The 12,444-nt window shown below is 35.5% G+C and overlaps 1 protein-coding gene across 1 annotated transcript; it reads left to right on the plus strand.

Moving 5' to 3' along the window:
- The first annotated feature begins 6,126 nt into the window (after positions 1–6,126).
- Positions 6,127–11,598, plus strand: LOC122086323. Its single transcript, XM_042655085.1, has 3 exons — positions 6,127–7,788; positions 8,958–9,628; positions 10,266–11,598. Exons 1-3 carry the CDS (start codon positions 6,686–6,688, stop codon positions 11,285–11,287), a joined length of 2,796 nt encoding a protein of 931 aa, XP_042511019.1. The 5' UTR covers positions 6,127–6,685; the 3' UTR covers positions 11,288–11,598.
- The last annotated feature ends 846 nt before the right edge of the window (positions 11,599–12,444 follow it).

The raw sequence follows: 12,444 nt of genomic DNA on the forward strand, positions 1-12,444 counted from the left end.
CTCTCTCTCTCTCTCTCTCTCTCTCTCTCTCTCTCTCTCTCACGCAACTCAATTGGGTTTGTTTTGAGCAAAAGACTTTTGGAATGGGTCTTTTAGTCGTTCTCACCTGTGATCTATTATTGTTTTCTTTGTGATCATCTTTTATATTATTTTAAATATTTATTTATGTTGCATTCATTTGATATATAGAATGAAATGGTTTATTTTGGTTAGTGATAGAACATAGCATCTGATGACATTTGGTTTGATTTTATACAAACCTTGAATGCCTTGGTTCACATAACCAATATAAATTTTGAAGAGCTGGGTGGGTTCTGGATTGAAAAATACTCTCCCCCACCCCCCCTAATCTCTTTTGAGGAGTTTGGTTGAATTATTAGTTTTTCAAAATTTTACATCTATTTTACATCTATTTTACATCAATTTTAAATCCAACCAAACAACTATGGTAAATTAATTTCACTTCATTTATGTTGCAACCAAACGACTCAAAAAGGAAAAAAAAATCGCTTCACTTCCCTTTCCTTCCCCATTTTCCTTACAACCAAATGCAGCCGAAGGGTTTTTTTTATTTATTTATTTTTTTAAAGTGGCCCAGTTCCCCCAAATCCATCCCAGCCCATCTAGCCCATCTACGGTGACAGGTTGCCATAAAACGCTGGCTCGGAGCCGCAAGTTGAGTCTGGGCTCAAAGACTGGTTTTGTAGGCCCATATATATATATATATATATATATAAAGAGAATTTTCTAAAAACGAAGCAGAGACCCAGTCCAAGCATCAAATCTTCTTCCAGGTGTATTTGTAAGATCGATGTGCACGTGACCCTTCATTAATGCATTAATGTTATCAATACCTTTTATATATATATATATATTACATGAAAAACTAGTTCTTGACCATATCTTTATCGTATAATAAAAATAATATTTTTATTTTTAAATGAAGTTAACCGATCACTGTAGTCAAATACTAAAAAATCTGAATGCCCATAAGTCCTTGACACTATTTCAGGAGTTACATTCAATTAATAGAACTCGTGGATTAAGAGATTCTTTTTTTTACCATCGGTAAAAGAAAATTTTGTAGACTCAACAATAGCTATTTCTTATGGTCCCAAACTAGTTGATTGTCTCTTACTCAACATTCTTAACTAAATTGCTTTACTTAAAAATAAATAAGGGCAAGATAACTTACATGGTGATGTAGTGTCTGCACTAGCACTGAGGTCAATGAGAGTGCATTCTAGGACAATAACATTAATGCGACTTTTCATTTGATAGGGAAGGAGAGGTTAATACTTTCATGAGAGTGCATTCTAGGACAATAACATTAATGCTACTTTTCATTTGATGGGGAAGGAGAGGTTAATACTTTCATGTGTTCCTGTATCTAGCACAGGAACCACATTATCAGGTTGTGTTCTTTTTTCTCAATAAATAAATGTGATGATTTAAAATGTTTAGGATTTTTTTTTTAATGCCTTCTAGATCGAATTGATAGAAGACTTAGGGCCCGTTTGATTTTGTTTCTATAAATTGTTTTTTCATTTTTTTGTGCCCAGAAACAGAAAAACACCCAAAAAAACTGTTTGATTTTTCTATTTCGTTTCACTTGCTTTTGGGAAAAGAAATTGAAATTTATGCCTATATTATGTGTCTAGAAACAAGAATGGATAAACAAATTTAACTTGTTTTTCTATTTTTAGAAACAAGTGGGAGCGAAAAAAATTATAAAAAACCCAATACTTCACTCGACCTACCCAAATCTCAACCCATTGTTGAAACTTCTCGTTATCTAAATGCGGCGATTCCAACTTGGTTGTGTGAAGCTCACAATTTCAGATTGCATTCATCTTTATGAAACTCATATCCATGAAGCATATCTACAACTCCAATATCATGCATTCACTCATGTCTTGAACTTGATTAAACGGTTGAAAACGTTTCGGGAAATAGAAAAATCAAACACCTCTTTGCAATTCAAAAAATCGTTTCTTAGCACAAAAACGGTAAAAACTGTTTATGTTGTTTATAGACACAGAAAAAGGAGAAACAAAATCAAACGAACCCTTAGTTTCTCTCCACCCATAATGAAGAGATGCATAGAATATCTCTTCATCCATTCCATTAGACCTTTTTGTGGGGGTGTGGGATGAACTTGAAAACCATACATAACTTCACATCATCATTACTAATCATTTACTTTGGTGATAGAAAACTTATGTCCTCTTTGGTATCATTTTTCTTTTTTATTTTTATGAACAAAAATGGTTATTGTTGCATTTGGTATCATTTATGGAGCATGTTTCTATTTAAAAAACTTTGGTAAAACACAAAAACCAAAAAGAGATCAATAATAATTTATGTGTTTTAGCAAAAAATGATTTTTAGTTATTTTTGCGCTTGACTTTAATGAACATGTGCTTAAAGGCTCAATATGAAAGGGTAAAATAATCATTTGCTTTGTAATTAGAAATCTAAGCCCCTTGCCCCCTCTTCTTCAGTCCAAAGTTGAGAAAGAGAGTTATAAGAAAGATGCGTGAAGGGAGTCTTTTCATCAATTTATTTAAAAAACTATTTTGCACATAGAGATACTAAACTATTTCTCACAAAAAATCATTTTTGTCAAGTAGTTACCAAACTATTTTTATGTTTTGATAAAAAATAGTTTTCATTAATGATTTTTGTTAAATACATCAAAATAAAAATAAAAAATGATACCAAGGAGGACCTTAATCCAATGAAAATGTCTGAAATCAACTACATGTAATTTTTATATGAGGAAACAAGACGTGAATTTATTTATTAAAAAAATAAAAGATAGAAAAGAAGTTACAAGGTGAACATGAATTGAATTTCTTTGGCTTTGACTTTGGAAGGCAATACAATTAATAAACTTCACATGGAAATCCCTTTCTCACTTTATGTGTGGTGTAGGACTCAAAAAAGGTCTCAATTCCTATAACCAAATAAATTAGGTACCCTAAAGTCTAAACCTCGTCCAATGTTTTCAGTAAATAATATGTATTAGGTAGGTATATAATTTAGGTACCACTCCACAGGCCACACTCCCCTGTCTCACAATAATATATTTTTTTAATTCACAAAATACTAAGAAGTAAGAAACATTAATAAAATGGGGAAAGGTTCAATGATTGTACACAATTTTGCTTTGCCATCTTTTTTTTTTTTTTTTAACTTGATTAAATGATTAAAAAAACTCATAGTAGAAAATGTCTTATGCATAGAGATGCCTAACAAAACATTAAAAACCCACTGCATTTGGGTTTTGGGATCTTCTAAATGGTACAAATCTTAAAAGGAGAAAAGGAACTTTAAAATAAAAAAAAAATTAAAAAAAGATGGTTCTGGCTTATGTGGTGGCAACTGGCAAGCACTACCATGTGGTCAAAATTTTGGTAGATACCATACCACACATTGCCATTTGACAATAATAAAAGGATCTTAGTGCTCGCTGACTCGAGGGCACCTTACAACAAAAGACTCGGGGTGTAATCCCACCAATTGGATTGAAATAGGGCAGCCTCCGGTCGCCGCCACAGGAGAATGTTGACTTTTTCTTATTGACATTTTCGAAATTAAAGTTATTTTGTGTATAATGTTGTTTATGAAGGGAATTAATAATCTTTCAAAGTCTTTTTAGATGAGCTAATGGAACCTTATAGTAAGTTACAGAAAATGTTTTATGTGGGGGGAGGGTTGCGTCCAGAGACATTTGATTATACATTTTTTAAATTCAACAATTGTAGAAGTTTAAGGCATTTGAGGGTTTATAATGGATTTGAATTCTAATTTTTTTCTTTTTTCATAATCATTGGATTTTGAAAATGAATAAATGTCGTGTGCACAAAGAGAATTACACAAGAATTACAAAATCACGAATTTGAGAGGATCACATGGTAAGCCAACCACACACCTTATGAAAGGGAATAATGTTTGCCTTGATGATGTTTTTACGTTTGTTCTTGTTGGTCCATGCATTGATGCAAGAATTGCACTTCCGAATAAAAAAAGTTCTCCCTATAAAGTAAGGGATTGGGGATTGCTGCTCGATAAAATGGACACTGTTAATATGGAGATTAACAAAAAGAAACACTCCAATCACTAGGGGGCAGGGTAATTTTTTGCTATCTCTAATTCTGGACGTAGGTGCATGCAACCAAGTAGGGATCCCTTTCCAATGAGTTAATCAATGTTTATCATACTCCGCTACTTATTTACAAAATGCAAGTGCACTTATACTATTGTGTGCATCTTTTATAGCTTTTTGTAGATTTTATGACAATTGATTCGCATTCTTATATACGTTCAAGGGTGATTTCATATATCATCTAAACATGTGTCCTGCACTTGCAAATTTTCAATATGATTGGAATGGGTGTAATTTGAGAGCTTAAAAACAAGTTGAGACAAAATAAAATTTTCTTCAGCCCAACACTAGTTTATAGCATGGCATCATATATATATGGACAGTTAAATAAGCTACGTTTGGCATATATTTTCAGAATAAATTATAGGTCTAGAATACATTATAAAAAATATAATTTATCTCTATTTCATCATTTCAGATAGCATTAACGATCCAAAATCTATTTCATAATGCATATTAATCACACTTGCCATGTCCTTTTAATTTTATCCAAATGAATGTGATCAAAGTGAAAAACTTGTCCACGAGTAGATCATGAGCTTTGAGCCAAGAATCCCCCCACACAAGACCCAAAAGATTATTTATTTATTTATTTATCTTAAATATTGAAAAGTTAGGACTATAATTTTAAAAATCGGATTAGATCAGATCGTTATCAAAACTAATTCAATCCATACCAATCCATTGGTAAGATATAAATATAGTCGGGGATAAAGAACTCAACCGATACCGTTCCAATTCATATCAGTATCGCTTGAGACCGATCCGTAATTTAAAAACCTTGGTTGGAAGTTTGGAACCAGTAGCGTCAGTTTCGCGGTTTTTTTCTGGCAAACAAGCGCCATTTTGAAATGGAAGTTGAACTGACTCGTCGTGGTTTTTCTTGCACTCATCTTCTTCATATGGCAATCGATATTCTTTTCTTCAAACTATTTCTTTCTTAAATTGAAGTGGAATTCTGAAAATTCCCTCTAAAAGATAATTAAAATCCGATTTCGCCTTGGTTTCTGCAACTCTGAGGGGAATTTCTTTGACTAATGAAAAGTAAGAACAAGTGTTTTGCTTCTTTGTCTCATAAGCAACCGAACCCATTTGTATGCATCCCTATCCATATGGCAAGCAAATTACGTCCGCCATGGGTATCTTTCATTCGGCTTGCCAAAGTTCGGCAAAAGGGCACTACAACATATATGACTGAGATTTCCATATATTTTTCATACACGCTAAGTCAACCGTATCATTTCTTTACTTAAAGCATTCCAATGACTCCACCTCTTCTATTCATGCATTTCCCTTCTCTGAAACTGGACGCTGCCTCATTAGGTCCAGTAATGGCGGTGGGTTTGAGGTTTTAGCTTGCTTTAGTTGGAAACAGGGATCGTTCTGGTCACCTCTGGTTTTTCTTTCTTCTCAAGGTACAGTTTAAACTTTCTGTATATTATCCTTTTGATTGCAAAACACAAACTACTCTTCTTAGGATTTGTTTAACGAATTTCTGGGTTTTAGGGAAATGGGTTTCAGTTTCTTTTGAGTTACTGCAATTTAGAATAATGGATTTAAAGTTACAACTCACTAATGTTATATAAATAGTTAAAGATGGTTTTACTTTTCTTCTTTTTATCAGGGAAAGCAATAACATGGCTAAGTTTGCAAGTCCATGTCCATCCTTAAACTTCTGCGAATTTTCTGCAAATCTTATAATTCAACAATATGATTTGCGTTTCTTTAGTACATTTGTAAGATTCAGGTTTTTATTTTATTTTATTAAGGGGATGGGTGTTAAAGGGAAACCAAAAGGAGAAACTAGAGCTGTGCCAAAAACGTAGTGCTTGCCCTCTTTTCCGCCATCAAAATGGGCTTTCAAATAGTGGTGGTGGGGGGAAATGTATGAGGAATATTAAAGGTATTGCGTTATAAATTTATATTATAGTGTTTAGTCCATGTGAACTTTGATGCATTTTCAAGATGGGGTCGGTCCCCTACACTCTGCATATATAAAAACCTTTGGCACAGGATCCGTTGCTCTTCAAATTTCAACGGTTTATCATCTTCCCTAAAATCCTCCAATTGGGTCTATTACCCTTCTTCTTAACCTCACCTCTCTACCCTTATCTTTGGTTTGGTCACATTGATTTCTGCAGCTTCTGCTAGTGTTGGAACCTGTTCTGATCCAAAAACAAAATTTGTAGCTCTGTCTTCCATGTAGCAAGTCTTCTTGTTGCTATAAAGTTTGGGTTCTGAAAGAAATTGAGTGTAATATTAAAGCTGCTGTTCACTTCATAATCCTCTGCTTTTGTCCCTCCTATCTGAACAGATTGGTACTCCTATTTGTTATTGGACTGGGGAGAGAACTGCAGTGACCATTGAGTTTGAATTATTTGTTGATTTTCTCATGTCTCAGACTCTCAGTTTGTTTCTTGAAGTTTTGGCTCAACGTTGAGATTATTTGTTACTGTAATCTGTACACTCTGCATTACTTTGTAGATCAGCTTACTCTGTTTACAAACTCTTCAGATGGATGTAGCTCGGACATCCAGTATGAGAAGTGGGGATTACTTGGAAGTGATGATCAATGATTATGTAAGAGGAAAACCCAAAACGAAAGTTAATAGAAGTGTCTCTACCCGCCTTGTAGCTGCCCTCACCTGTCTTCAGTTTGCATTTGCTATCTATGCCACCTTTCTTCTGTACTACATGAGCCCAGCTGTAGATTTACGGTCCAAACCAGATTTTTCATGGGCTACCCAGATGGCCAAACAATGGAAACAGTTCATCATCCCATCTCACATTGTTGGACACTACCAAAAAGCTTCTTCCCTTATTGCAGCTGAACTTCCTCCAATCACACAGTCTGAGGTATGTGAGCATGAAAAGATTGATTTCTTGCAGAAGAAATCAAACGACGCCCAGATGATAAAGCTAAAGAGGGAGCTCTATGATGAGCTGTTGGAGTTCCAACGTAAGTCATTTGGGACTGAGTCCCTTTCAGAGCTGATCGCTATGAGCTCAAAGTGGGATTTACGAGGACCAAATATTCCAAGAATCACTGTGATTTTGAACCATTTTAAGAGGAAAACACTCTGCTCGCAGCTTGATTCCCTACGTCAACAGACCCTTCCGTTCCACAATGTCTGGGTTCTGTCATTTGGAAGCCCGAATGAGCTCTCGCTGAAGAGGATAGTGGATAGTTATAATGATTCACGGATAAGCTTCATCGGTTCAAGCTATGATTTTAAGTATTATGGAAGATTCCAAATGGCACTGCAAGCAGAAGCTGATCTTGTATACATCCTTGATGATGACATGATACCTGGTAAGAAGATGCTACAGATACTATCCCATGTGGCAGGGACAGAGAAATATAAAAACTCAGTGTTGGGCAGTATAGGGAGGATTCTGCCTTTCAGACAGAAGGATTATACATTTCCAAGCTATAGAAAGTTCCGATCAAAGGAAGCGGGACTATATTTGCCTGACCCTGCTTATGATATCACAGTTGAGAGAATTGTGCAGGTGGATTTTCTGTCTAGCTCATGGTTTTTACCAGCGGAGTTGGTTAAGACACTTTTCATTGAAACGCCCTTCACCTTCATGACCGGTGAAGATCTGCACCTAAGGTACGCATAATTTGGAATTGGCAACTTGTTTCATTGCTTAATTTTGAGTCAAAATGTATTTTCAGGAATTTCGATGAGACTGTTAATGGTCTGAGTACTATAGGTGTGCATGGACATATGTGGATGAACACAAATATATTGGCTGTAGTCTATTGAATTAGGCTATGAAATTTTGACATGTTTTTGGGTTTGCCAAGTTTAACAAAATGCGCAATTTACAAAGATATAGGGGGGTATTTTCCCAGTAAATATGCCCCTTAAATGTCGTATTAGCAAAACATTTTCTCCCATTACAGAGATACCTTTTTCAAGTCTTTATTTGTCAGAAAAAAATATACAAATATTTTGAGAGTGACCATCCTGAAATGATCAGTTCAATTTTCCATTTGAGTTTTAATAAAAAAGGACTTACTTTTCTAATTTTATCCGGGTCCAGATCAAGTTGAACATTTTCTTGAGTCTTGACATCGATCTTTCCTTGTAAACATTCTTGACAATGATTGAGGTCTTAAACATTGTTAATCTATTTATGCATGGTATCACACAAAGAAGCCATATGCTATTGCTACTCTGAATCTTTATTTTTTATAATATAAACTTTCTATATAAATATGATAGAATCTTTTTTTAATCCACTGTTCTTTTATATAATGGTGGGCAACTTTTCAGTTTTAGAATACACAGAGTGGTTGTTTTCTTGATATGGTGATATACTTTATTCACCTATAGTTTTGCTTTTACACTGTGTATCGGACTTTCACCAACAAACAATTCTCTTTGAGCTTCTACTAGGCAATACCTTCTTCCCCCCCCCCCCCTCTCCAGTGTAGGCCATGCAATATCTGTTTGTTTTGTGTTAGTCTGTTTATTGAAGATTATATCACAGTGGGATTCATGGTGGTAGCAGACGTCGTGGAGTTACTAATTTTTGGGCCATTGTGATTCCTTCTGTTTTCCAAGAAAAAATTGTAAGAGATAATTGTGGGCAGGATAGCCAATCAACCTACATTTTGGTTGAGCCAATCTCTCAAGTGGGAGTTCCAATATAAGAAGCACCAATACTATTATACCTACATTAGATTGTCCTTGAGTGTGTGTTCTAAATTATGGCAACTTGTACCTCATCTTATTTCTAGTTTCTGATTTTTCTTCATTTATTCACTATGCAGCTATCAGCTCCAAAAGTACAGAAACGCCGGATCTTTTGTGCTTCCCGTTGACCCAAAAGATAGTGATACCTGGGGTGACAGTGAACACAGGCTTGCTTATGTGTCTGAGAGCACAGTCATATTCAAAGATATTGTTCAAGTCCGAGATGATCAATGGTGGCGAGCCCTCACTACAGGTTATGTGACTCAATGGGCTGCAATGTATCCTCAAAAAATAGATGCCCTCTTCTATGCCCATTCACTTGAAGAAGTGAAAGCACTTTCACCCCTCCTCGAAAAATTCAGGTCCACGGTTGGAAAGAAGGCTTATATTGCCGTCTCTGGTGGCAGCTACTGTCCATGTGAAGAAGCTGCATCTGCTCTGAACTGGCCAAAATCAGTTTGCAGGGAGAGAAGATTTAAGATTTTCGATTTGGGAATAGGGGCTATTTCAGGTTCATCAGATTCAGAAGTTCCTGTCCTACAAGCAGTGTACTCAAGCATGAAAGGGCTGATTAAAATTCACAACCCCAGTGTGCTGATCACTGTGTCTGATATTGATACAAATGTGAAGAAAGCTCTGAAAATGGTCTCAGAGACTAGTTCAAACGGTTCCACGCTGATACTTCTACCAAGATCTTCTGTGTCAAGGGTTCTCTGGATGGCTGATCTACAATCAACAGCATTACCAAGTAAGAAGCTCTTTTCTTTTTTTTCAAAAATAGAAACAGGGAAGAACGCCTTCTATTATACTAATTGAGGTTGAAAATCAAAACTTGACTTCAATTTGCTGAGAACTTGAGTTCGTATTGAAGCTTGGTTTAGGATGTGTTCTTTTGGTTCTGGACCATGTGATATGTTTGTTCAAGTAATTGACAAGCATTAGCTATTCAATTATATCAAAATTGTGGCTCGCACAGTTTAACTGCATTCTAATGTTGATGGACTCAAGCTGGGCCACTGAGGTTATGGTACTTGAGGCAAAATTTGAATCCTCAGTCTCTATTTTCTTCTATTCTTCTTTATTTAATGTTCATTTATCTCCAGTTCTAACAAGTAACCTTCGGAGTTGGCAACGATTGCCATGTTCAATATAAGACTAATAACTTTCAGGTTAATTTGGTATCTACAAAGAACATACTTAAAGATCTAGAATATTTATCATGATTGTTTCTAAATTACTTGGTCCTCTTTGCTTTAGCTCCATTTTCTGTCAATTAGACCTATACTCAAGTTGACTTATTACTTTTCAAACATTAAATTTGGATATATTTTGTACCTCTGATCTCAGTACATAATGATCTAACCTCATCTTGTAACTAAATGCAGATTGGAACCAGATGAGGATCTCGGTAAACATCGTAACCCAAAACCGTGCTTCTTCTCTTAGGAGGCTTCTCAAATCTCTGAGTGATGCCTACTACATTGGGGATGAGATATCTATCAGCTTTAACATGGACAGTAAGGTGGATGAAGAGACTATAAGGCTTGTGAACTCATTCCAGTGGCCCCATGGTCCCAAAACCCTCAGAAGAAGAATCATTCAAGGAGGGCTTATCAGAGCTGTCAGTGAGAGCTGGTATCCATCATCCAATGATGACTTTGGTCTCCTACTTGAAGATGACATTGAGGTCTCTCCATACTATTATCTGTGGATCAAATATGCCCTCTTGGCTTATCACTATGATCCACAAGTCTCCCTCCCTGAACTCTCTTCCATCTCTCTCTACACCCCAAGATTGGTTGAAGTGGTCAAAGAGAGACCCAAGTGGAATGCAACTGAGTTTTTCAAGCACATCCATCCAAACACACCTTATCTCCATCAGTTACCTTGCAGTTGGGGTGCAGTTTTCTTCCCCAAACACTGGAGAGAATTCTATGTTTACATGAACATGAGGTTCACAGAAGATGCTAAGAAAAACCCAGTTCAAATTCCAAAATCTAGAACTAACGGGTGGCAAGCTTCATGGAAGAAGTTCCTGATTGATATGATGTACCTAAGAGGATATGTTAGTCTCTATCCGAACTTCCCCAATCAGGCAAGTTTTTCAACCAACCATATGGAACCAGGGGCACATGTTAGTGCTAAGGACAATGTTGTTAGGCATGATAAGACAGATTTTGAAGTGCCATTGTTGAAGGAGGACTTCAGGGGGTTACTGCCAGGGGGGAAGTTGCCTCCTGCATCAAAGTTGCCATCACTGAATCTCTTCAACCAAGCAGTCTCCCTAAAGGGGCTGAAGGCAGCTGGTGCAAAGTTAGGGCAGGATGTGATTGGATGCAATAACATGACAGAGATTGTTGCTGTGGATCATGAAACTGGTCTTCCTGGTCATTGTGCAAAATTCTGATTTTTGAGTTGTTAGTTGTCTTTCTTTGTTTTGTAACATTTTTAATAGGGTAACTGCCATTCTTTCCTAAATTAAACCATCTTCATGAAAAGATTGTGGGATAAAACAGTGCAAATCAAAGGATGATCACTGTTTCTTCTTTATTTTGATTCCCCATGTGATGGAAGGGGAATGATGATTCTTGATGGGGAATAACAATGCTGTTCATATTATTGTTGTTTTAGATTCATGTTTAAGGATGCATTCTCATTCTAGCAATGTAGTCAAAAGTTGCTCTATTCTGGGAATTTAACGATGTGTTACTACGTATGCATTCTCGATTCATAATGCTCTTTAGATCTAGAATCTATTCCTATAATGCATGCCAAACACATCCTCCCTCTCTCTCTCTCACACACATACTTACTTTTGTTGGTTGGTGGGGTCATCAACCTCCAGATGAGAGCAAAGTGATGGTTGGAATTAATGGTTAACTAACCCAATTATCAGGTTAGGCATGCAATGCATGTGCCATGTTTTTTAAAATATTATGAGTAAATTATTTGGACCTCAACGCTCAATATCTATAAAACTATTATTGGTTCAATCTTCCCTGGTTCTTGTTGATACGTATTGGTACAGACAAAAGATAAAATAGTAAAAATAAATGTTCATGTAATTGACCTGTTTAAGAAGAATAGTTAATCTTAATTAATCAGTACATACTGAATTACGTTCTTTTTTGTTTTTATTTTTTTCGTTTATCTCAATGACACCTCTATAAATGTATTTAAAACCTGACGGTTGACACCTTCTTTTAAATGTTCTCATTCTTGTTCCCAAAAAAAGAGTGTCAAAAATAATTTTTTAAATGATATCGTCGTTATATTATCAGAAGCTGCTATTGCCATGCATACTTTTTTTAATAAGCTAAGAAAATGCACTATACTAAAATAATAAAAAACGAAAGTTATGAATTAAATTATCTTGACACTTTAAGGATGTCAACAAGAAAATCTCATACGTAGTTGAATAATCATGTCTTAATTTTTACAAAAAAGAAAAAAAGAAAAAAGAAAAAAAATCTAATTTGATTATTTCTATGTTTTTTATTTTTTATTGTTTGGGGGGGGGGGGGGGGGGGGTTATTTATTTTTTATTTTTTATTGTTTGGGGGG

This window comes from Macadamia integrifolia, chromosome 8 (assembly GCF_013358625.1).
Source record: "Macadamia integrifolia cultivar HAES 741 chromosome 8, SCU_Mint_v3, whole genome shotgun sequence".
NCBI classification, from domain to species: Eukaryota; Viridiplantae; Streptophyta; class Magnoliopsida; order Proteales; family Proteaceae; genus Macadamia; species Macadamia integrifolia.

What these genes read in the sequence shown, in the direction of transcription:
- LOC122086323 (XM_042655085.1), top strand. Translation starts at nt 6,686, where the DNA reads ATGGATGTAGCTCGGACATCCAGTATGAGAAGTGGGGATTACTTGGAA. An exon ending in GGTGAAGATCTGCACCTAAG is followed by an intron (nt 7,789 to 8,957) that starts GTACGCATAATT and finishes TTCACTATGCAG; the next exon opens with CTATCAGCTCCAAAAGTACA. An exon ending in ACAATCAACAGCATTACCAA is followed by an intron (nt 9,629 to 10,265) that starts GTAAGAAGCTCT and finishes AACTAAATGCAG; the next exon opens with ATTGGAACCAGATGAGGATC.